Source organism: Bos mutus, chromosome 10, assembly GCF_027580195.1.
Source record: "Bos mutus isolate GX-2022 chromosome 10, NWIPB_WYAK_1.1, whole genome shotgun sequence".
Taxonomy (NCBI): domain Eukaryota; kingdom Metazoa; phylum Chordata; class Mammalia; order Artiodactyla; family Bovidae; genus Bos; species Bos mutus.
This window is the reverse complement of record NC_091626.1, coordinates 64,465,972-64,490,119: the sequence shown is the minus strand read 5'-3', so window position 1 is coordinate 64,490,119 and position 24,148 is coordinate 64,465,972. Positions and strand designations below refer to the sequence as shown.

The following is a 24,148-nucleotide window of genomic DNA, read 5'->3' as shown; positions in this document are numbered from 1 at the left end:
TGTTGTAGAAACAGGCAAATCAGCCATAATTTTACTATATATACATATATATGTGTGTATATATATATATCTCCTCCCTCTTGTATATATATATATCTCCTCCCCTCCCCACCATCCCACCTCTTTAGGTCATCACAGAGTGCCAGGCTGTTTTCTCTTAGGTTTTAATTTATACAGTCTTTAAAAGAAAAAAAGGGCCATAGTGATTTCTAACTCCAGGCATTTCAAACATTTCCATAGACTTGGGGCTTACAACTTTGCTCAATCAGCACATAGGCCTCTGAACTTTCAACCTGAATAAACAGATGGACATTGAATCTGGGACCAAAAATATCTGCTCTCTCTCCCTCCCCTTCTGCCCCCCATCTCTGATCCCTCCACCACCACAAGGCATGCCCCAGGGGATCCTCCGGAGCTCCCCAGAATAAGACCTAGGAGATTCCAGACCCACTGATGAATGACTCCAGGTATGGAATCTGATGCTGGCATAACCTTTCTCACCACGCAGGGTGAGACCTACCTGCAGCTGGCTCATCAATCAGGCTTAGATTCCTTTAGTTCTTCCTGATCTGATTCGGCTTCTATCTCGATATGCAGCCCAAAGTTGATATTCCTAGAGCAATTCCAAGAAGCAGTGAAGAAAGCTCCTCCTCCTCTGACCACTTATCTGAAATTGCCCAGCCCTGCAAGGGCTTTTGGGGCTTTCCTCCAGTCTGGCCAGTTGCACTTTCTGTGGGTGAGCAGTCCCTGCTTGTGCCTTCTGCTCAACTGGCAAAGCCCCCAAAGCTCAGACACACTAGAGACCACATTTTCCCTGAGGAGGCTGCACCTTGCCTCCCAGATGTAGTCTTGGTGCTGACATCAAATTGCTTTCAAATGGAAACTCATTCCCTTTTTACCCCTTATCCTCACACTTTGCCAGGGGCTTCCTTGGAACAGTTTTAGGGGAGGACAGTTTCTGCTCCCAAGAGACAGTGCACTATGTAAGCATAAGCACATCCCCACCAAATCTTTCAAAGCCTCAACTTCTGATGCAAGAGGGGTGAGTTGGGGCGGTTTCTGCTACCTGCAGCTAGGTAAACAAAACACCCAGAAGGTGGTGAATTTGGACACATGGAGGAATTGTGTAGTTCATAACACTGCAGACAGATAAAAGTAGTAGTCAATGGAAGGGAGCCAAAGGAATTCCTACTATAGTAAGGATGACAGGTGTGTGTGTGTGTGTGTGTGTGTGTGTGTGTGTGAGAGAGAGAGAGAGAGAGAGAGAGAGAGGGAGGGAGAGAGAGGGAGGAGATGGGGGTTGGGAAGGGAAGATTCCGGAAAAGGGGAACAACAGGGAGAAAGAAAAAAGGGGGGTTAAAGTGGAGGAAAGCGTATATTCTCCGGGAGGGTCTCCTAAAGCTGTGACTCTCAGACTTTTATTACTATCAGAGTAAGAAATGTATTTTACTCCACGCAGGGCGCGCACACACAGAGACGTATAGGATAAAATAGAAATGAATTCGCGCATGGCCTGCTGGAAGAGTAAGGCACTTGTTCCTATCACAAATCACTGCGTGTGGCCGAGGGTGCGCGAAGACAGCCCGGCTCGGCCGCGCCCGGCCCCGCGCTGAGTAGGACGCCCCGCAGCACCCGCCGCAGGGCCCCGGGTAGTCGCCGCCCTCGCGGGGGAGGAGGGAAGCCGGGGCACGGCTCCCGGCTCCCGATTATCTGCGAGAGCTCCTGTGGTGGCGGATCAGGACGAGACGCGGGATGGAGCCGGACGAGCGGGACTCCGTGGCCGCATGGTGGCACATGGTCGTGCGGAACCTGCGGTGAGTGCGCGTGGCGCCCTGTATGCCCCGCTGCCCGGGATGGGCAGGGAAGGTACCACCCAGCGCGGACCGGGGGGCTGGAGGCCCGGCACTGACTCTCGGTGCTTCGGAGGCCCCCAGGGCTCTTGGACGGCTGTTTCCTCAGCCCCTACCAGGGCCAGTGAGACTCAAGCCTAAGATTTTTCAGGAACGTGTATCCCTTTGGTGCTTCTGAAATAGAGATTCCAGAGAGCTGGTTCAGGTTTCTATAAATCTATTAATTGCCTTGACATTTTACTAACAGCGGGATAATATTAGTGACAATAATAATCTGGGTTGTTGTCTTGGATGGCATTCTGTTGGATCAAGGGCCTATCTGTAGAGATGGGAAGGGTCAGAAAACCACCTCCCTGAGTGTGAAGTCTGCCATGGAGTTAAGGAAGACCTCTCCACGATGCTAGAGATGCACAGTACATGGAAACCATAACTTGGCATTGCCCATGCCAAGTTCTTACATCCTTTAAATCTGAAATGTCTAAGTCAGCAGGTTTTAAGTTTTCTTCCTTCCATGAATCCTTGGCTTGAGCAGTAGTCTTAGACTACCTGAATCGACCAGCAAGCAATACACTGTCAGTCTTCTTGCGCTGAATCCAGGTATTGGTTGGAGAACCCAGACCCAAGAGACTGGGTATCTTATTTTGTTTTGTTGGTGTGGGAAGGTATTGGCTGTTTCGTTTACTTTTCTTCTTTGTATTCCTTTGCTTTGTTTTGCCTAACTTTTGTTGACTACAAAATATCCAAGAATCACATCCAGGCATAGGAGACCTCAATTTGGAACATCTGAGTGGCTAAGACAACCCTGATTCCCTGTCTTCTCTTCCTGCTGTGGCTGAGGGCAGGGGGCAGAGTGCAGCTCTCCCTGGCTCCGCAGCGCAGGCTAGAGCCCCCTTTTGTATTGGATCCGAACACCAGGTCCAATATCCTGACTGGCTACACTTTTCAAACTTCACAATCGTGGGCCTTACATGCCTGAAGCAGCTGTTCTGGGAAAGCTGGCATTTACCACCTTTTACTTTTGAGTTCTTTATAGAATGCGTGACTGGTTATTTAACAGAGAATCAAAGCTGCGTTGTGTTTTTTTAGAGAACAGCCCACTTTGTTGATAGAGGAGTGGAGATGGGGAGTTGGGGATCCTGTTACTTCTACACGTGTGCACACTCAGTTGCTCATTCATGTCTGACTCTTTGGACCCTGTGGGCTTTAGTGTGCCAGGCTCCTCTGTCCATGCGATTTTCCAGGCAAGAATATTGGAGCAGTTGCCATTTCCTCCTCTAGGGGATCTTCCCAACCCAGAGATCAAACTCTCCTCTCTTGTTTCTCCTGCATTCTTTATCACTGTGCCACTTGGGAAGTCCCTATTACTTCTAAATACTGATTACTAAAAATAAGTCTTGAGGTGTTTTCTGAAAGAATAAAATACTTGAGCATTTCTTTATCTGAGCAGAAAATTACTGATCTAATTTAGATCAGGCTGAGGCACAGACTGAAATCCAGCATCTTAAGTCCTTTTTGTTTCATGGAGCCTGGTTAGATCAGCAAACATTCCTGGAGGGCTCCTTGTGTGTCTGGGATGGCCTGTAGCCATGGATCTATTGTGATGTGTCATGAGATTCAAGGAGAACATTTAATCATGATATTTACAGTGATTATTTTTTAATGCCTTGGGGATGGATTTATTTATCTTACAAAAGTCTCATCAGATGTAGTCACTTCTTAACATGGATGGGCCCAGCAGAGTAAATCTCTTGCTGCTGGTACTTAGAAAATCCCTATGAGAAGGCTGATAAACTTTTCCATCCTCCCCAGTATATTGGTCATCTACTCCCTACCAGATACTTGCCTAGGCTCTGGGCACACCACCATAAATAAAACAGGCAAAACCCCTGCTCTTGGGTAGCTCACATTCCTACTCAAAAGAGAAGGAAGCCCTTTCCTGTCCCCCAAAGCTACCAATAAGCCTTGACTCCTTCTAGAAATATACTCTTTTCTGTTCTCAACCTGTCATTTTATGGGTATTTATGACACTCAGCCCAGGGCTGGCCTGATGGTTCAGTGGTAAAGAATCTGCCTGGAATGCAGGAGGCACAGTTTCGATCCTTGGGTTGGGAAGATCCCCTGAAGAAGGAAATGGCAACCCACTCCAGTATTCTTGCCTGGAAAATCCCATGGACAGAGGAGCCTGGTGGACTACAGCCCATGTGGTCGCAAAAGAGTCAGACATGACTGAATGGCTAAACAACAAACAGCAACAGCCCTGTGCTAGGCAGAGTGGAAAGTAAAAGCAGCATTAGCTGGGACGTGGTTCTTATCACTGGGGATACAGGGCTAATAGTGAGAAAAAAATCAGCAAAGAATTAAGGGTCAGCCTCTGGGCCTGACTATAATTAGTGGGAGGGGTGAAAAGAGAGGATAAGTCACCATGGGAAGATCTGTCTAGAGAAGATTTGAAAAACAAGGGACACTTGAGTGGACGTGAAGGAAAGAGGGGGTCTGGTTGGGAGGAAAGGAGGGAGGAGAAAAGAGGTAACTTGGTGTTTGGTAATCAGTATGTGTTGGTGGGATGAATGGGCACAGGATGCCTGTGCAGCATGTCTTAACATTTGGAATTGTTGTCTTGCCAACTGTGGTCAGAGTTGGGCTTCCCAAAGCTGGTACTTCTGAGCATTAAGCAAGAATGATTGGCCCTGTAGCAGCTCAGGTTCCAGCGCCAGTCAGAATCATCCAGTTAGGTTCTGTGGCCCCTGTGGGATGCTGTGCAGTTACAGCCACAGCTGATCAAAGGGTAGGCAAAAGAACACCAAAGCATCAAGGTGGCTGTTTGATGTGCTGGCCGTGAGCGAGGATTGGACTGAAACCGCATCCTCTGCTCAAATAAGGTCTATTAGCCGCTGGTGACTTTTGATCCCCTATTGATCTAGGGGAAGTCAAACTGACAGCCCCCTAGTTAAAAGGAGATGCTGTGCATTATTGATGCTCAGAGGGATCTGGTCACTGTGTTCTCTTCCCACAGTGCTTCTCACAGAAGTGCCTTGAGCTATTTGAGAGAAGGGTCCTGTATGAATTATTCTTTAAAAACAGAAGCATATTTCCCTCTATTGCCTCTGCTTTTCAAGCACCCTGCTACCTTCAAAAGGCAACTTAGTGGGAGACTAACACGCAGGGTAGCGGGAGTTCAGAGAGTCAGGAGAAAGAAAACCGGATCCAGCCAACTGGAAGGAAGCCTAAGAATTCACTTCTGCCTGTCTGTCTGGGCTTGATCTGTGGCTCAAAGTGGCTTCTTTGGGTTTTAGTTTCTTATCTCTAAAATTGGAACAACAGTGTCCTCTCCTTCCAGCCACCTTCACAGAGGCTATTTTAAAGTATGAAACAATCATTTTCATTTCTTTTTTGCTGATTTTATGGGTATGCAGTTGCCCACGGCTGATGTATTTGAAGAGCTGTCCATCACCCTTAGCCTGCTTATCTTTTCTGCTCCCCACAGAATTGCTGGAAATTCATTAGAGATTCATTATCTTCTGCCTCCATGCCTTTTCCAAATATGTATAAGTGCCCTGATTTTTAAGTGATTACACTAGAGGGAGAGTTTTTTAGAGGTCTTTCTTTGATGCTTTTGGTATCTTCTGAGAATATGGGAACAGGATGGAAGAAGAGAGTGGGAGGAAGGAGGGACCCTGAGAGAGGGAAGGATGCAGAAGAGAAAAGGATCCTGATACAACTTTTTGTAAGAACTGGACTTGGCTAGAGCCCAGCCTCATTCTTGGGGCTCATTTTTGCTTCAAGGATGACAAGGAGAACTCACCAGGACTGTGACAGCTCACTGGAGATCATCATGGAACTCTGGATTCACGTGGTTCTGCCATTCATTGGCTGTGTGACCTTGGGAAGGGTACTTAACTTTTCATTCTCTTCATTTGCAAAGTACAGGTATTAACCTGTACATGTAACGTCTTCTAAGATGCCTCTAGTTAGCAGAGAAATCAGGACATGGAAACAGTGCACCACACATGGTTTCCAGCCCCCACAACCTCATAATTTGATTACATCGATGGTCTTCCCATTGACCTTTCACAATAGGAAAAGGGATTCATTTAAGGAACGATGTGAACAGAAACTGGGAGTGGGAGGTGATGACACTGACTTCCTGTATCCCTCATTTCTAAAAGGTTCGGGAGACGCTCAGCTCTCATGGGAGTTGTGACCAGAGACAGAGGTGGCCTGAGTGAGCCTTCATGGAAAAATCCTAAGTTGTCTGCTGGTGGCTCCCAGTTTGGATGGTTCATGCCACTGGGACAGTAGAATAAACAAGATGTGTGTGGCTCCCCCTGCACCACCCACCCCATGTCCCATCACCTGCCTAGATCCTGCCCTGCACCCCACCCTGCTCCTCACAATCCCACTCACCTCAGAAGTGGGTTTTTTTTCTTGCATTGGCTCATTTTTTCCTGAGACTCAGCCATAAGGAGGGGGGAATCTGACGATTATTCATTCACTGCTTTAGGCTAATACTAATAATAGATAGCTAGCACATACAGCACTGAATTGTGATTAAAAACTGCAGCAGCTGTTAAACAGTCTGATGACTTTGGGGTCCAGCCTTGGCTTTCTGTGGGGTACACTGAGAAAGCAAGTCTGACTTGGGTGCATCCGTGTCCCCACCTCTCCTATCCCATCATACCGGGGCTTTCTGAGCAGCTGATTGGGGGCTTGATTGTCCTTTCCTCTCCTGGCTCTCCCATAGGGCCTGGTCTGGATCTGCCCTAATTACATACAGTTCTGTAAAGGATTTTGCTTAAATGCCAGCTTGCCTGTAATTCCCAGTGTCAGTCTGTGGAATTTGATTTGGACGTTAGAAGGAAAAACAAACCAAGACAAAATTTAGACTGATTTTGAATACCTTATTTGTTTCACAATATCTTACAGATCTTTCCCACACTCCTGTTCCACACTCCGAAGGAAAATTGCCTCTCTGTGTGACAGCTTTACAAGTAAATCATTAAAAGAACACATTTGCCCTCCTCTGATGCACATGCTGATTTTTGTAAACTTTTGTAAGTATGTACCTTTTGTGAATCTGCCTTTATATTTTTTTCCCAATTAAAGAACTCACTGCCCTTACAGTTACGACATAGTGAGAAAGATATGTCAGCATCTTTGTGGCTAGACTTAAATTGTCTGAAACCTAATTATATTGCCTTTGGGGTCTAAAATGAATCCTGGTGAACTGTTGGGATAGATAGAAAACCATGGCCTTGTGGGTGAGATTTCAATCCTGGAGCTCAGTCTTAAAATTAGCTGTTAATCTGGATACCTTAGTGCTTTCTGTATTCTGTGCCTTTTCACTTCCTCTTTTTGCTTGTATCCCTAGAGAGAGACAGGTTGATGTGATAAATCTATTTTCCTGTGTTTCTACTGAAGGCTGTGTTAGTGTGGCACATGGTTCTTCTGGTCACAGGTAGTGCTGTCCCCTGTGTGTCTCTGTTACGTTGATCTTGGACATTTCATGGTTTATGGTTAGTGACTATGCTTTACTTAGTGCAAAAGTAATGCATGACTTCAGTAGCAGAACACTCATTACTGGGACTTCCCTGGTCGACTAGTGGCTAAGACTCCATGCTCCCAATGCAGGGGGCCTGGGTTCGATGTCTTATCAGGGAACCAGATCCCACAGGCCACAACTAAGAGTTCAGATGCTGCAACTATAGATCCCATATTCTGCAAGGAAGACTGAAGATCCTGAGAGCCACATCCAAGACCTGGCGCAGCCAAAGAAAAAACATCCAACCAAATAAAACAAACCTCTCTGCCCCAAAACTCATTACCTTCTTCTATACCCTCTTATTTTTTAGGTGAATGGTCTCCTTTGCTTTTCACTTGAAACAGGGATAAAATGGAATAAACTCTATTAGGGGCTACCACACTGGTGCTATTTTTAAGTCTAGCTTTAGAGTATTTGTGGGGGTCAATTCTTCTGCGGGCTAGTCCTAGTTTATAAAATAAAATACTTTGCTTGGAATTGAGTGTAGTGCTTGTAATTTAGAAACATGTCAAACATGAGGCTAATTACTTTTTTGGATTGTGATTGAAAGACATGGACTTTTGATTCTGGGAGTTGGTAATGAATTCTACTTTCTAGTCAAAGCACCATTTCTTGTGGATTTAAAGAAACCAGAGTTGAAGATTCCTCACACCGTGAACTTCTACATCAAAGTTGAGCCTGGGGTAATTCTGGGAATCTGGTGAGTGCGCTGATTGGACACTGGGGTGCTTAGTGGGCGGGGCTTTCATGTTACAGGACACAGGTGAGCGATGCTGTGTTACTTGCCTGTGGAGAGGTCAGTGTTCCTTGGAGGAAGCTGTTCCACACACCTTCCCTTTGTATTGACATTTGACCTGCTTGAATTTGCTTTTCGAGAATCTTACTTTTCAGGTGCCTAGGGTCGTTCTCTTCCTTGCCTTATTCCTTGTGTGATTATCTGATTAATGCGTGTCTTTTTTACGAGACAATAACTTCATAGGTGGGGACTTTGTTAGTGGGTTTTCATTGCTCAGCATGGTGCTTGGCAAAGGCACTCCATAAATATTTGTCCAACAAGGTCATGAGCGTCCTACTGTCTGTCTTGCTGTGCTAATCTCAACACTTTCTTCTGTTTGGGTCTACCTGCTTGTTCTTGGCTGCCAGTTTTCCATTGTCTTCTTCTATATTTCACCTCCCTGAGTTTGAACATGTGATCATGAAATATTTAGGAACCAATATGGGTTCACATAACTTTTTTCTAATCCGTAGGATGCAGTTCCACTGATAGTGCTGGAATTTGAAAATATTTTTATTCTTTGCTCTTGCCCCATCTGCCCTTGGCTGAGTGAGTCACCTGTCATCATGACCACTTATCTAGCTGGCAACGATGCCTATCTTTTTGGTACGGAGGCCTTGGGGGTTTGATGTCAGAACTTTTGCCTCTAAGTGATTGGAGGATTGAAGATTCGTCATCATGTGGTCAGTTCTCCAAGTCCCTTGGCGATGTGTCATATGGTAGTATTTGTGTTATCATTCATTAATTTGACAAGGCGGTGGGTGGGGCGGGGAACTAGAGCTCACTCAGGTGTTTAAAATCACAAGGTCACTCAGTTTCTTGTGAATAACTTAATTTCATGTTTAAGTTCTTTTCTCCTACCCAAAGTGGTTTCCCTTTAACTTTTTTCCAGCTTGTTTCTTCAGCCAAACCAATAGCAGGTGGCAAATATCTATTATCTTTTACTGGTTTCCACCCAAAAGATTGCATTTCAGTAAGCCACACCTAAGAACTGCAGTTTTGGAAGCATAATTGGTGTAGGAATCAGAAGAACTAAACCATAAATGGTTAAAAGGGGTTATCCCTGGGCATGAGGGAGGTGGGCTAGGGCAGTAATAATTTTCATTATAAGATGTTCATGGTATTATATTTTAATTGGTACCATGTGCATATATGCCTGTGTGCGTGCTAAGTTGCTTCAGTCGTGTTTGACTCTTGGTGACCCTATGGACTGTAGCCCGCCAGGCTCCTCTGTCCATGGGATTTTCCAGACAAGAATACTGGAGTGGGTTACCATGCCCCCCCTGCAGGGGATCTTCCTGACCCAGGGACCAAACCTGCATCTCCTATGTCTCCTGCAGTGGCAAGTAGGCTGTTTACCAGTAGGGCCGCCTGGGAAGCCCATGCATATATGACTCAGATACATTTTTGTATATAAATAGATTAAATATTTACATATAAAACTATAACTTATTATATATTCTGATAATTACTATGGGCTTTCCCAGGTGGTTTTGTATATAATATGTTTTATATACATAAAGATGTATCTGATTGACATGAGGTTTTAGACTGTTGGCGAGGATAGAGAATTCTTCTCTGGGTCCATGTTGGCTAAAACCTTGCCTTACTTTTCAGGCACACGGTTCCCAGCTGCCGGGCGGAGGATGCTAAGGGGAAGGGCCGGAGCTGGTATGAAGCAGCCCTCTGTGATGGCAACCCAATTGTTGTTTATCTTCATGGCAGTGCTCAACACAGGTCAGTGCCTTTGCTTGGGTTTTTTTTTCCCCTCAGACAGAGCAAAAGAGCATTTCATTCCTGTGGGGGAATGAAAGGCAGAGCTGTTTTTAACTCTGTAAGCATCCTTCCACACATTTGTTTCCATTTGTTGGAATTCGAGGGTGTTCTGGCAATAGGCTTCTCTTAAAAAAAAATATAACACTATATATTCCACATGTAGAATAATGTGGATCCTTAACTGGAAGGGAGACAAACTTCAAAATGTGGACACTGATTTCAAAGAAGGCAGTGTTGCTTTATTCTGTAAGAGTGTTGGAAATGATGAACTGAAGCCATGGATGACTTGATAGGAAATATGCATGAGGTATGGAGAATAAGGAAGAGTTTCCACATCAATGGTCTTCTCACAGAACCACATGGAGATTCCTTCATGTAGCAATGAAGTCTAAAAATCAAGTGTATGATCTCCAGGAGAGATCCCCTAGAATTCTGATCCCGCTCTGGGGCCACCTGACTAATTCTAGCCTGGAGTGCTGATGCCTCAGCCCACTCCTGTCATCCCAGCCTTGCTTTGTAACAGAGTGCCTCCTGGAAGCCTGACTCTTCTTTGATGCACTGCCAGCCCCTCTGTGGGCCTGTGTCATTACAGTGGGTGATGAATATTGGCTCTGACTGCCGCTCTCAGTGTGGGGGAGGGGTGACATGCCTCAGAGACCCACAGACCTGGCCCAGTCTCTGGGCGGGGGACACTTCAAACTCAGTGACAAGCTCAGACTCTGCCCCTCAGCTCCCTCGCCTCTGTCTCTTTTACTCACTGTCTTTTGTGTCAGACAATGGCTTTCTCAAGCCTTGCCTTTGCTCAAGGTGCTTTCTTGAGGTTTATGCCTTAGAGTCACCTTTACAGAGATTTCTTGTGAAATCAATGTTTTTCAACATTGTTTAACATTATTCCAATTGTGCAAACTTGGGTACAGTGTTACAATGCACTTTTCTTTAATGTGTCCTGTGGATCACACTATCACGTCTGCCCTCTGAGTGAATCGGCTCTTGCCCCCAGTTTTCCTGGATTTTCTGGCTTGGGGCTAGCTACCTTCCTCTTTCCTGAAGTCTCAGCTTGCTTCCAGCGGTACTGAGCTGGCAGGAGGCCAAATGACAGGTCACAGGGAACCTAGATGAAAACACTGGTTCTAGACTTAGGATCCACAGAAGCCCCAGAGGGTCCGTGAACTCCCAACCTCGAATTGTACATGAAATTTGAAGAGTGGATACATTTTTCAGGGGAGTAGGTCCATAGCTTTAATCACAGCTTCCAAGGGTTTCATGACTCACTAATGTTTTAAGAAATGTGGCTCTAAAAATTCAAATGGTTTTTAAAGACTCCTCTGTCTTCTGAGTCATCTTTCTCTCCCTTTTGTGTGGTTCATAGAGAGCAGACTATGGTTATTTGGAAGAAAGTGTTTCTTGAACCTCCAGGGTTGTGAGTTTCTCTCCTCACTTCATCATGTCCTTCATGGCAGAGCAGACAGGATGTAGCGAGTTCTTACTTTAGTGAACTTGACTGTGTCATCCCTTTTCCTGAAAAGCCACTTTCTGGGACTTATGTTCCTTTGGCTTCTAGAAGTATTCTGAGAAATAGGATTTGCTGTGCAGCAGTGCAAGAAGATGGATCGTCAGCAGTTCATCAGATGCTTATGTTGTGAAGTGCTAGTGGTCTGGGCAGGCGGTGCTCACTGTGGGGAAGGCAGGGAGTGGGGAGCCGTGGGGAGTTCACCCTGATGCAGGCACGGGGGCTCCAACACCAAGAAGTAGTGCCCTCTCCCCTGGTTATTTGTCTTATCTGAAAAAGAAAGCAGTGAGATCAGATGCCAGCAGCATGACAGTGATTTTTGTTGAATGTGTCATCATAATTCCTAATTCCTGCTTTTTCTTTTAAACCTTCTCTACAGGGCAGCTTCTCATAGACTGGAGCTAGTAAAGGTATGTCTGAAGGGGCCTCAAGGTACCAATTTTACATCTTCATTTATTCTCTTCTGGGCTACAGCCCTAAGATCTTCCTTAGCCCACAGCCTGGTTATTTCCTGAGAGCTCCCTGGTGTGGGGGCAAAGGGGTGGGTGGTGGTGTCTGGGACCTAAAGTCCCTTGAATGCACTTCTTTTCCTAAATTGACCTTGGGGGATTGAAACAGATGTGAATGTCTCTGAGTCTCAAACACTTTCACAGATTTGTTCCTTTCATCACCAGACGGAGTTGAAGACACATTTCTTTGCTTTTTCTGAGGGTTGGGTTGAGAAAATATATTAAGTGCTAAAGCCACCCCTTCCACCAGGAGCAACCTTTCTGTGGTATGGGGTAAAGACAGAATGTCTGCTCTTACATCATTCAGGCCCTTCTTCAGCCCCACAAAAAGTTCAGCAGAGGGAGGGTGGCCGGCCACAACTTGGGGTCCTCACCAGCCTGCTACAAGCTCTGGTTTGTTGGAGTGGCCCCGGCACTTCCCAGCACAAGGACGATGGCAGGCTCTTCCCCTCATCATGTCTGACTCAGAGCTGGCTGGTGAGCTGTTTAGCCTTCCCACGCTCCTGTGAGGTGGTTAGGAATCCCTTCCTCAGGTGATTTGGCTGCTTGTCTTGTTACTGATCCCAGGACCTGATCTCTCCTCCCACAAGCCAGCTCCCACCCCAGAGTCCTTTCCTGATTTAACAGCATGAATGGGGTCCAGAATCCTGTCAGGCTCAACACTGCAGCACCACCTTCATCCCCCTTCCCCTCTTCAGACAGGGGCACCCTCTCCTGTCCATTCCCCTCTCCATCATCCCCTGTGGTGGGTGGGCTGGATTACCATTTTGCCTGGGGTGATGATGCCTATTAATTTTTAGTTTTGCTTTCTACTCTGAACCCCACTCTTTGTCCTTTCCAAGTGGGAGGGTGTGATGCTGATGACTGTGAGAATATATATATTTTTCCCCTTCTACTCTTGGCAAAGCTCAATTGTATGTCTCCTATGTCATAGGTGTAGATGTGAAGAGTAGCCAGATCCTCCTGGTGGTGGGTGGGATGTGTAGGGATGCTATGATAAGACTTCTTCCTCTGGGCAGATTCTGGATTCCACACACCATAGTCATCATTTTCCAGCCTGACCGAACTTCCTTAGCTCTTCATTGTCTCCTTTGGATAGGCAATTTCTTTTAATAATTAAGTTCTTATTAAATTGTCTTCTTCTCTCTCCCCCTTTCTCATTCAATCGTTCATTTATCACTTCAATCATACAGCACATCGTTCCCACCTAGTTTTTAATCTCTATAAAGTTTTTATGTTACTGATTGTTTCTATATATAATTTTATGTCATGCTTTTACTATTTTAAGAATATTCTTCGATGTTTTTCACAGTCGTCGTAGTTACCAACTTAAAGGGTGCTCATTCTCCATTATTTATAGACAATATTTATTTACTTAAATATTCTACTCCTCTTTGATACAATTTTTTTTCTAAATTCTTTTAGAATAGTATTGCTACAGAAAACTTTAAGCAGGTAGTTTATGCTTCTTTTGGAATTTTTTTCCTGGAGATAAATTCTTGGGAGTAGGATCTGTTGTTTAAGTTGATTGTCAAGTGAAGCTTATGGAACCACAAGCAACACATGGGTGTTCCAGTTTCCCTGGATGCTGAACTGCCCTGTGTCTTGGATAACTTGTTTGGAAAGAATGTAGTTTAAATGTTAAAAAGTTTCATTTACTTCTTCATTATTAGTTCAGTTGTATTTAAAGTTCAGTGTCTCACATCTGAAGGCTCCCTTGGTGGCTCATACAGTACAGAATCTGCCTGCAGTGTAGGAGACCTGAGGTCGATCCCTGGCTCGGGAAGATCCCCTGGAGAAGAAAATGGTAACCCACTCTATTCTTGCCTGGAGAATTCCATGGACAGAGGAGCCTGGCGGGCTACAGTTCATGGCATTGCAAAGAGTCGGATGAGACTAACACTTTCACTTTTCTCTTTCTTCTCCCACATCTATGCCTGGTAGGGGAAGCACAGTGTTTGAACCCAGGCAGGCCCAAGTGTGATCTTGGTTCTGTTGCTGTGGTTCGAGTTCTGGCCATTTGGATGTGTGTGAACAAGTTACTTAAGTTCTCCAAGGCTCAGTTTATCTGTAAAATGCAGATAATACCTGTCTTGTAAGACTTTGTGAGAATTAATAAAATTTTAAAAGTGCCTGCATAGTAAAGTTTTGTCCCCCTTTATCTCCCTTCTCATCATCTGTCATTTGTATTTTTTTCATTTAAAATTATGTTTTTATATTCTTTTCTCATTTCTCTATTCAGGACTTGAAAGTGGTTACATGTAATCAAGTGATTTACTTTTGATCAATATTAACTCTTTATCTGTTCATACTTAATATGAATATCTTCCCATTATTGACTGCTTCTACTACAGCTCTATGTAGCATTCTTACCTTCAGGAAGTTCCTACAAAAGATATTCACTATGTGGCTCAGACAGTAAAGAACCTGCCTGTAATGCAGGAGACCTGGGTTCAATCCTTGGGTCAGAAGATCCCTTTGAGAAGAAAATGGCAACCCACTCCAGTATTCTTGTCTGGAGAATTCCATGGACAGAGGAACTTGGCAGGCTATAGTCCATGGGGTTGCAAAGAGTTGGAGATGACTGAGTGACTTAACACTTTCAAGGTACTTTAAATGTATTAATGTATATTTTTGGCTTTGTTGAGTCTTCCTGGCTGTGTGTGTGGGCTTTCTCTAGTTGCAACAAGCAGGGGTGCTACTCTTCATTGCAGCGCACCAGCTTCTCATATTCCTGGCTTCTTTTGTTGCAGAGCGTGAGCTCCTAGTCGCATGGGTTTCAGTGGTTGTGGTGCACAGGCTTAGTTGCTCTGTGGCATGTGAAATCTTCCCGGACCAGGAATTGAACTAGTGTCCCCTGCATTGGCAGGCAGATTCTTAACCACTGGGCCACTGCGGAAGTCCCCAAGGTACTTTAATACATCATCTCACGCAATCTTCCAACCATCCTGAAAGTATTGTTTTTCATTTCTCAGAATAGATTCCATAGATGTTAAGTGGCTTGACCAAGGCTGGTAAGTGACAGAGCTAGGGTGTGACCCAGGCTGTGTGATCCTGCTCTGCTGTTCTTTCCTGTTAAGTCTGATCTTAAGTTTCATGTCAAACACCAGATTTCAGAAATGGATCTTTTCTCTACCTATTAACCATTACCTCCAGGATTATGGAAGTGCTGAGGAGGTGAGACCAGCTTTTTGTTTGCATCTCCTAATTAAAGTGATAACAGCTCCTTTGTCATCCAGGTGCTGAGTAATGGTGGCTTTCATGTCTTGTCTGTTGACTACAGAGGTATGTGTTAAGAACAGTGTACACTGTTTTAAAAAAACTGTTTTTTAAAAAAACTGTTTTTTGGTACAAAAAGTTTTCAGTAAGCAGGGGGCTTTTGATGGCCCTCATTTTGGAGGTAGTGATAGTATGTCTGCCTTTCCTTGCGGGCAGGGTTCGGGGACTCAACGGGTACACCCACGGAGGATGGACTGACTGCTGATGCAGTTTGTGTCTACGAGTGGACCAAGGCGAGAAGTGGTACCACCCCTGTGTGTCTCTGGGGCCACTCTCTGGGGACAGGGTAAGTGGGGTCTGAAGATGGGTCTTTAGGGGGATCCTTGGGGCGTTAGTGTCATATCATAGGCAGCCGTGAGCAGCAGGAGGACCCCTGAGCTGGGAGACAGTTTCTCTCAGGTTCCACAAGTGGCGAGTGTCCTTACACCTCAGCGTGCTTATTTGTAATTCAAGGGACCGTGTACTGGCTGTCTATGGCTATCTGGGACACTGAAGCCCATTCCAGAGCTCTCCTTGAGAGTTTTAAATGAAAGGATTGTTGTTTAGGGCCAGTGGAATCCCTTGAAATCCTGTGCAAGATTTTGTGTTTATGCGCATTTGAGAGTCAGGAGCTTTCATCAGATGCTCATATTGGAGGTTGCATTTTATTCTGCTTACTTGACTGTTAAGTCACTGCTTCACATGTGTACTAATTTTCATTTCTTTACAGAGTTGCAACAAATGCTGCAAAAGTTCTAGAAGAGAAGGGTATGATAAAATGCTTACATGGTATAATTTCTTGGCTTGAGATGGGAAAATAAAAACAATGAAGAGACTATTGTGTACAATCTGAACACAGAGATACCTACAAGCACCCCAACTTTAGGCAGTTCTGGATACTGTAATTAATTTTCTTTTTTTGTGTTTAATACAAAACAGTAGCTGATTTTCAGAGGCATGAAATTAAAAGTAAATACTAAGGAAAGAGTTAAAAATTACCTTAAAAGAGCCATCCTGTGAAGTGATAAATAAGTATTGTTATGGAGTAATCTGCTATAGGAGGGGCAAATTATACTTTATGCAATAGTAGGCAAGACTTGCTTTCTGCAGCCCTCCTTATGTAATATTTATGTCATTGTTTCTCAAAGTGTTCTGAGAACTGCCTTTATCAGAATCTGCTGGGGGTGTTTGTTATAAACACAGGTATCTTGGATCCTGGCTGTCTTCATGAACTAGATACTCTATGAATAGGACCAGGTGATTTGATTCTGATATGCATTGAAAGCTTGTAATCACTTGCATTATATCTTAAACTTTACTGGCAGTACAGGTCAGGGTGAGTTATGTAAACATTTTAAAGCGTGTCACCTGCTATACACAATCTTAATTACTTACGTAAATAAAGCAAACATCATTTCATTGCTCCTTTAAGCTCTTATGACTCCTTTAGTGTTGACAATGCTGAATTACCAGAACTAAATTCCCACATAAATGAATACTTCACTTCCTGGATAATGTAATTATCTTAGAACATTTTAAATCCATTAAGTGCCCAACTTATGAACTTTTGCTACCATGTATTTTAATTTTCTCTATATCAATACTCCATAAAACATCATTATTCTTATGTTATAAAGTCAATATTTAGATTTACCTTCCTTTTTTTTTGCTCTTTATTATTTCTAACATGTCTATGCTTCCATCTGGGATTTTTCTTCTACCTGTCTGTTGGTGAGGAATTCTTTCAATTTTGGTCTGAAATGTTTTTATTTCATCTTCACTTTTAAAGGGTAATTTTACTGGGCATAGAGTTCTAGAGTGGCAGTAAAATAAATATTTAACTATTTTACCATTTGTTATTTTCAATAAGTTATTTTAAAGTCTTGGTAAAGTCTATGGTAACTTCAGTATTTGATCTTTTGTTCTCAGAGTGTTGGCCAAAACAACCTAGTCAGCGTCTGCAGAACACTCTCCCTTCCTATAATTCTTTGCTTTCTTAAATTATCCAAATCATGAAAATCTGCTTGTTTTAAAAGGTAGTGATTTTCTTTACATGCGCACAGAAATGGAATCTCTAGTGGTGCTGGTTAAAAATGCACATTCTCACATTTCCCACCCTCAAGATCCCGACTTCTCACTGAAGTCTGGTGTGGGGTCATTACTTTGCATTCACAAATGTAACAATTTATTATGATTCACAAATGATTTTGATGCAGGTAGTTCATGTACAAGATAAGGATCCATTATTTAGGAAAGACAGTATTTAAATATGATGGGGGAGTTCTTTCTTATTATTTTTCAAGGATTCCCAGCTGATGCAATTATCCTGGAAGCTCCATTTACCAACATATGGGTTGCAAGTATCAATTATCCCTTGTTAAAGGTGAGTCTCATACATCTTTACAAGATGTCAACGTGCAGGCTGTTTATTAACCATTTTCCCTTTCTTAATTAATCTTATGTATTTCTAAGTTATTCTAACTTGTGATAGGTTAGTAGCCAGTTACTATTAAAGGAGGGCACAATGGCTTTTGTATTTGTAGTTCTTTTATTTCCTTCCAATAGATTGAGTGGCTTGTGTATGTGCTGTGCTAAGGCGCTTCAGTCGTGTCCAACTCTTTGATACACTATGGACTATAGGCCACCAGGCTCCTCTGTCCATGGGTTTCTCCATGCCCTACTCCAGGGGATTTTCCCAACCTTGGAATTGAACCCGCATCTCTTATGTCTCCTGCATTGGCAGGCAGGTTCTTTACCACCACCTGGGAAGCCCTTCAGTGGCTTATTAAGAGCCAAAGCTTTTTTTCACCGCCCTCCCTCCCCCAATTAACTAAATTACACCTCTTCTCTTTTATAATTTTTTCATAGATAGACTTGACTTAGGTTCACTTATTTATTGTCCCTTTTCAAAGTGAAAATAAACCTTTCATACGTCATTTTTAGCCCTATGAATGTCAACCACATATCTTTCATTATTTTATGATACGAAAGTCTCTAAAGAATTCAAGAAGCTGCCAAATGGGTTTACATGGCATCCCAGGTGGAGAAGACAATCTTTCCAAGAAGATAAATTAGAAAAGATTGACTGACAAGATGTGGTTTTTAATCTGTTGTATCTGTTACTATTAGCTAATTTCATAATTTCATTCCATGTCTTATGCTCAATTGCTTACAGTTATACCTCTATATAAATGTTAGTAAATGAGAGAGGGAGAAAGGTGTGATTCTTAGAGGGGACATGTAGCCCAAATTTGCAAATTGTTGATTACTGTTGGAAGGCATCTTAAGGGTACTTAAATCCAACTGTCTACCCTTGGAATTTTTCATACAGTAAATCATCATAGAAGTTTCTGGAATTTGCTTAACTATTTCAGCTTATTACATCCTGGGACAGCTAGTTCACAGAACCACATAATCTTAAAATGCCTGTACACTCTAAGCTCAACTCATTACAGGAATCCCCTCTACAATCCAAAATATTGAATGCTGAGTAATTTAAGATTCAATAAATAAACCATTTTAATTGGCTCCAGACAATTAAATATTAATTTAAAGATAGATAATTGAACATCTGTTACTATTACTCTGAATAATTACTAATAAATTCACTAGCTTGTAGACATGTTACAGTTTAGAAACAAGTTTACCATTTACTTTTTTTTTGAAATTTTGTTAATTCTGAAATTGAACATGAGACAGACATCTATGATTTAATAGTTATAAACCGAACCTCCATGTAACCACCATTCAAATCAAGAAATTAGCAGCACTGGCACTCTGGAAGTCTCCTGTAATGTTACTTCTCAATGCAGTGAGCCTCACTTCAGATGTAATCCTTAGTCTGAAGCTTATGGTAATTATATTCTGCTCTCTTACTGTGTTTTCTATTTGTGTCATCTTGTCTGTGTTCTTTTGCCTCTACTTTCTGGCTTTCTTCTGACTTGGCAGTTGTCTCAAGGAGCAAAGTGGTGTTGAGTGTGAGGCTCACCTCTCTGGGCATCCCTTCTTTCTGGGGTCTGGACCACTCAAGACCTCACTGCCTTGGTAGACCTCTAAAACCTCCACAGAAAGGTTTTAATATATTTTATTTAAGAACCATCGCTCTGGTGTCAGACTTTCTGGTTTTTTTTCCCCAGGGTGTCACTTAATAGCTATGTAACCTTCGGCTAATTGCTTTTAATGCTTCATTAAATCTATTCAAGATTATTGTGATAAATAAATTCACATATGAAAAGCATGTATAAGAGTGCTGACACTCAGTGGCCATTAGTTATTTTTATTAGCAGTGAAATGATGTTGATAAGGCACTGTTGAATAAGAAAGTTTAGGTGGTATGAGACATGGATACAGTAAAAGGCATAGGTCCTAACCCTGAAGAAGTTTTCTGCAATTGGGGAGATAGGGATATAAAGTATGACATGGATTTCCATGTATCACTTTGGAATCAATTAGTTGGAATAGGAAGGCAGCATGGCATAGTGGAAAAAGACTCTGGGCTTCATAAAGCTAGACAGGTTTGGGTTTGGGTTCAGATTTTGTCTCTGCCACTAACCAATTATGACTTTGGTAAACTACTTCCCTTTGTTGTATTTTTCCTATTTTTATAATGAGGTTGATACTGCATAGGGATTTTGTGTATTTGTATTTTTGAATTAAGTAAAATAATCATGCAAAATATGGGCACTTAACAAACACCTGTTCCTTTGTCCCACTCAGGTACACAGTAGACTAAGCTTGTGTTGGGGGAGGGCCCAGAACAATAATTTCAGGGACAGGAGAATTCAGCAAAGAGAAGGGTCTTTTGCAAAGGTGTGATCAGTGAAGACTTACAAAGAGATAGGATCTAAGCTCATTTCTTAGTGAGGTGAGGTGAGGGAGAGGGAGAGCAGTTAGGAAACACAGACAGGAGGGGAGAAGGTGAGCCAAGGCACGTGGCCAGAGTGGGGCGATTCTGTCTTATAAGATATTCGAGAGGCACGGAGGACCTCTGTGTAAGAGCTTTTGCACTCATCCTCCTTTTTAATCCTCACAGCACCTGAGTCTGGCACCACTGCCTCCATGGAGAGCTGAGGGAGCTGGAGGCTCAGCGGCTTGCCCCGTTGCCACTCGCCCTGTAAAGAGGAGACAGGACTCAGTCCTACCTTTTCTAACTCCTGGCAGACAACTTTGGGGATGAAAGACTGTGGCCAGATGTGGATGGCCTTTCAGCCAAGATAGGAGCTGTTTGTTTTTCTAAATAGATAAGAGTTCCACTCCCCACAATCTGTAACAGCAGATTTAAAGGATATTTATCTGGTGCAATTCCAGAACCGAGAGGAGGCAGGGAGACCAACTAGGAGCCCCTGGAGGGGAGTTGGACCTGTAAGTCCCAAGGGGCACCCCTGGCTGGAGGGGAGTGGATGGACTGAGGCCCACTTTCTTCTCCCTCCTCTGGAACCTGAGGTGAACTGCCGAAGGACTTCTCTTACCGAGCTCTCATCAGAGGGGTCCTGATTCCAGGGATAGAAGAACCAAAGACAAAGGAAAGAGAAGACAAGAAATCTTGCCCTTAGCACTGATAAGGGCAAAGTAAGGGAGGGAAGGAGAAGCGGTGTTGTTAGGATCTCCAGACCGCACCTGAATGTGGGTCCTGTGCTTCATGACCATGCCAGAAACACAGGCCAGACAAACCCTGGGGAACCACGCAGGCTCCCGCAAGCAGCAGGCCCACGTCCAAACTGTGAAGCAGACGTTTGTCTTTACTGGCCTCAACCTGCATATTTTGTACCCATTTCCCTACCAAGTGTGAAAATGTGAAAGTAGTAGTTTCTCAGTTGTGTCTGAATCTTTGTGACGCCATGGACTATAGCCCGCCAAGCTCCTCTGTCCATGGGATTCTCCAGGCAAGAATACTGGAGTGGGGTTGCCCATTTCCTTCTCCAGGGGATCTTCCCAACCCAAGGATCGAACCTGAGTCTCCTGCTTTGGCAGGCAGATTCTTTACCACTGAGCCACCTGGGAAGCCCCATGCACCGTCTGCTTTATCATGTGTGATTTCTTTTTTCTTCCTTCTTGTATTTTCCAAAGTGTGAAAGTGAAAGTAACATGAATTGTTTTTAAAATCATAAAAGTTACATTTTCCAAAAACGTTTAGTATATTTAGAAAGTCACTACACTCTGTACTACTACAGTTCATAGTGAGAACCTCTAACAAATGACATAGCTTTAGGCCATATTTTAATTTTTTTCCTTTTTGAAAAATAGATTTACCGGAAACTTCCAGGATTTTTAAGGTCAATTATGGATGCCCTGAGGAAAGACAAACTAGTCTTCCCCAGTGATGAAAAGTAAGTTAATCATGTAAAGATGTCCTTTATTAGATTCTGGGGGCTAATTATCATGTGACTTACTGAATAGGTAGAGGAGAATTCTTAGATGGGCAGTAGGATTTAGGGTAAAGTGTCTACAAATTTTTAGTATTTGGTATTATGTTTATGTCTAATTTAATAACTTTACCAATTCAGTACTTTTCTCTGAAGTTATGAAGGGATTTGTAGTTTATGGTGTTTTAGGACCTTTCAAAGGTCCTGTAGGGTTTAACTTAGCATTCCTTGGAGGAATCTCTGACTTCTAGGCCTTATTCCCCATGTAACCAAAATCCATACACCACCCAGCCAACTACCCAACAGCAAGTCCAGCGACTAGAATGTGGCAAGCTAGCGTCTCCCAGTTGGAGAAGGAGAATCTAGAGTGCTTGCAAACAGGTAGTCGTTATCAGTATGTTTTCCCATTTCAACACACTTGAGGAATCTGACATCCTGAGGAGTAGCAGTGAGTCACTGTGGCAGGGTTGGCTGGTATCAGAATTTGGGAGGGGCCAAGGAAGGGCTTTTGCCATTTTTCATGTCATGGCCTTTTTGAATTACCACATAGGAAGTTGATCAGGAAGCTAGTCGAACCTGTTAACATCTCATGTCCATCCTGTACGTTTATGGGGAAATGTAAATAAATTGCTACAAAGAGTTCTCTTTGGCCTTGTGGTAGTTCTTATTATTTTTTGGTTTTGTTAATTTTTTAAATTTTAATTAAAACATTCAACATGTTGTGAAATAAGGTAGAATAAGAAAAAAGTGAAGTTCTTTTAATTCTGTACAAATTCATTTTTTGTTATTTTCAAAATCACATAAGAATAAATTAAACAACTAATTAAATTATATGAGTAAATAGAATCTTGGCTGGAAGAAAAATGTCATTATATGAAGCTTATTATATATAAAGTTGCTATTCCTGGGAGGGACAGAAAGCGTGTCTTTTATTTTGGGTGAACCTCATGTTTTACTAAAGCCTGAACTTAGAAGAGGAGAAATCTCAATGTATTTCTTGAACTGAATACTTTTCTTCCATTTGTTCCTAGTGTCAAATTCCTGTCTTCTCCCCTTCTCATCATACATGGTGAGGATGACAAAACGGTACCTTTGGAATTTGGAAAAAAGGTATACTAAGCTCAGTGGCTGATGGAAACACTAATGTCACCATTTTCTCAGCCAGCCAAACTTTGATTAGTGCCGAAAGAAAGGTCTCTGACATTATAAGGGATTCTGTGCACCCTGAGTTGCTGTGCTGCCTGGTGTATACAATAAGTATCAGCGTGATACAATAAGTATCATGCTGTTCAGCTCAAAGGAGTGTTTGTGGGGGATCCTGCTTCCTCATCTGGGGTCTGGATCAACAAATATAGAGAAGATCCCAGAAGGCTCTGGGAACTTCCAGGCAGTCTTTCCGGCAGTGGCTCTAAAAATAGGGATGCTGTTCCTTTTCTTTTAAACAAATAGTGGGGGTCCCCTGCAATCCCTTTTCCCCCTGCAGGGAGGCACTGGGAGGGGTACGATGAGGTCTTGTCACTGTTCTCTGTGCTGTGCAGCTTTCCTTCCTTGGTTGTAGAGGCAGCCACTCAGAGATATGGAGGGTGCCACATCGCCAATTGAATGGAACTCACTCCCTAAGACAGTTGTTTCTGTACCCTTTCAGGAAGATTAGACTAGAAAAACAAAACAACAGCTTCAAGGATCAGCCTTTGAGTCCTTGTCTTTCTGCCCCTTGCAGCTCTATGAAATTGCCCACAATGCCTACAGGAACAAAGAGAGGGTGAAGATGGTGATCTTTCCTCCTGGCTTCCGACACAACTCGCTTTGTAAAAGCCCTGCACTGTTACATACTGTGAGGTAAGAGTTGTTTTGCTAAATGCAGTGAGGGCTGCTCTGGCTTACTTAGACCATGTGGTGGGGAAGGCATGTAAGATCATCAAGGTCTTTTTCCTGCAGAGATTTTCTGAGCCAGCAGTGGGCGTGAAGTCTGAGAACAGCAGAGAGCGAAGACTTAGTCTGGACACCAGCTGTGATGTGAACTTTTTATGTAAAACTGTATTGGGCTGCTTGAGTGAGCTGAACTTACTGACATTTTTACAAGTCACCTGCCATTTTAGTAAGGGAAAGAAAGCATGGATGTTGGGCATTATGGAATGTTCTCGTTTATCTTATCATAGTCTATTTTGGGGAACAACAGAAACATCACCGTGGAGAGTGAGAATTTGGTAAAAATTTGATTCCATCTAAAAATGTACAGTTACCCACATTCTGAGGATATTTGTGGATAAGGTGGTCTTTGATTTGGACCTAGACAGCAGTATAAGAAAGATGCTCCAATAGTTAATTTGTATTTCAGTTTACTTAATTTAAAAGGCATTAAAAAGCTCCAAGCTGTTTTCTAGCCTTCCGAATAGCACTGGGAAAAGTCCTAGTCTGCTTTTCAATCTGCTTCAAAATAGAGAGATATGGCACTCATATAGCCTTTGGAAAGTGACACTTTATTAGCCCTAGTAGAGTCATACACTTTCCCTCTCAATTACCAGAGATACTTTACTAGATTATTATTTAACAAAATGAAACAAAATTA

The 24,148-nt window shown here is 43.1% G+C and overlaps 2 protein-coding genes across 3 annotated transcripts in view; one reads left to right on the top strand and one right to left on the bottom strand.

Moving 5' to 3' along the window:
* Positions 1–1,631: 1,631 nt before the first annotated feature.
* Positions 1,632–24,111, top strand: ABHD12B (abhydrolase domain containing 12B). Its single transcript, XM_070378088.1, has 13 exons — positions 1,632–1,814; positions 6,774–6,901; positions 7,987–8,089; positions 9,782–9,901; positions 11,830–11,860; positions 15,199–15,244; positions 15,395–15,524; positions 15,948–15,985; positions 17,521–17,600; positions 21,461–21,543; positions 22,611–22,689; positions 23,300–23,418; positions 23,518–24,111. Exons 1-13 carry the CDS (start codon positions 1,753–1,755, stop codon positions 23,543–23,545), a joined length of 1,047 nt encoding a protein of 348 aa, XP_070234189.1. The 5' UTR covers positions 1,632–1,752; the 3' UTR covers positions 23,546–24,111.
* Positions 10,154–24,148, bottom strand: part of PYGL (glycogen phosphorylase L) — a 54,532-nt gene continuing 40,537 nt past the window's right edge. The window contains exons 21-22 of one of the 2 annotated variants that reach the window (XM_070378086.1): positions 20,253–20,328; positions 10,154–11,720 (exon numbers count right to left, since the gene is read on the bottom strand). In XM_070378086.1, coding sequence (XP_070234187.1) covers positions 20,301–20,328 — 28 coding nt within the window. In that variant the 3' untranslated portion in view covers positions 10,154–11,720; positions 20,253–20,300. The remainder of the gene's footprint in view (positions 11,721–20,252; positions 20,329–24,148) is intronic. The other variant, XM_070378087.1, reaches the window with a different exon arrangement.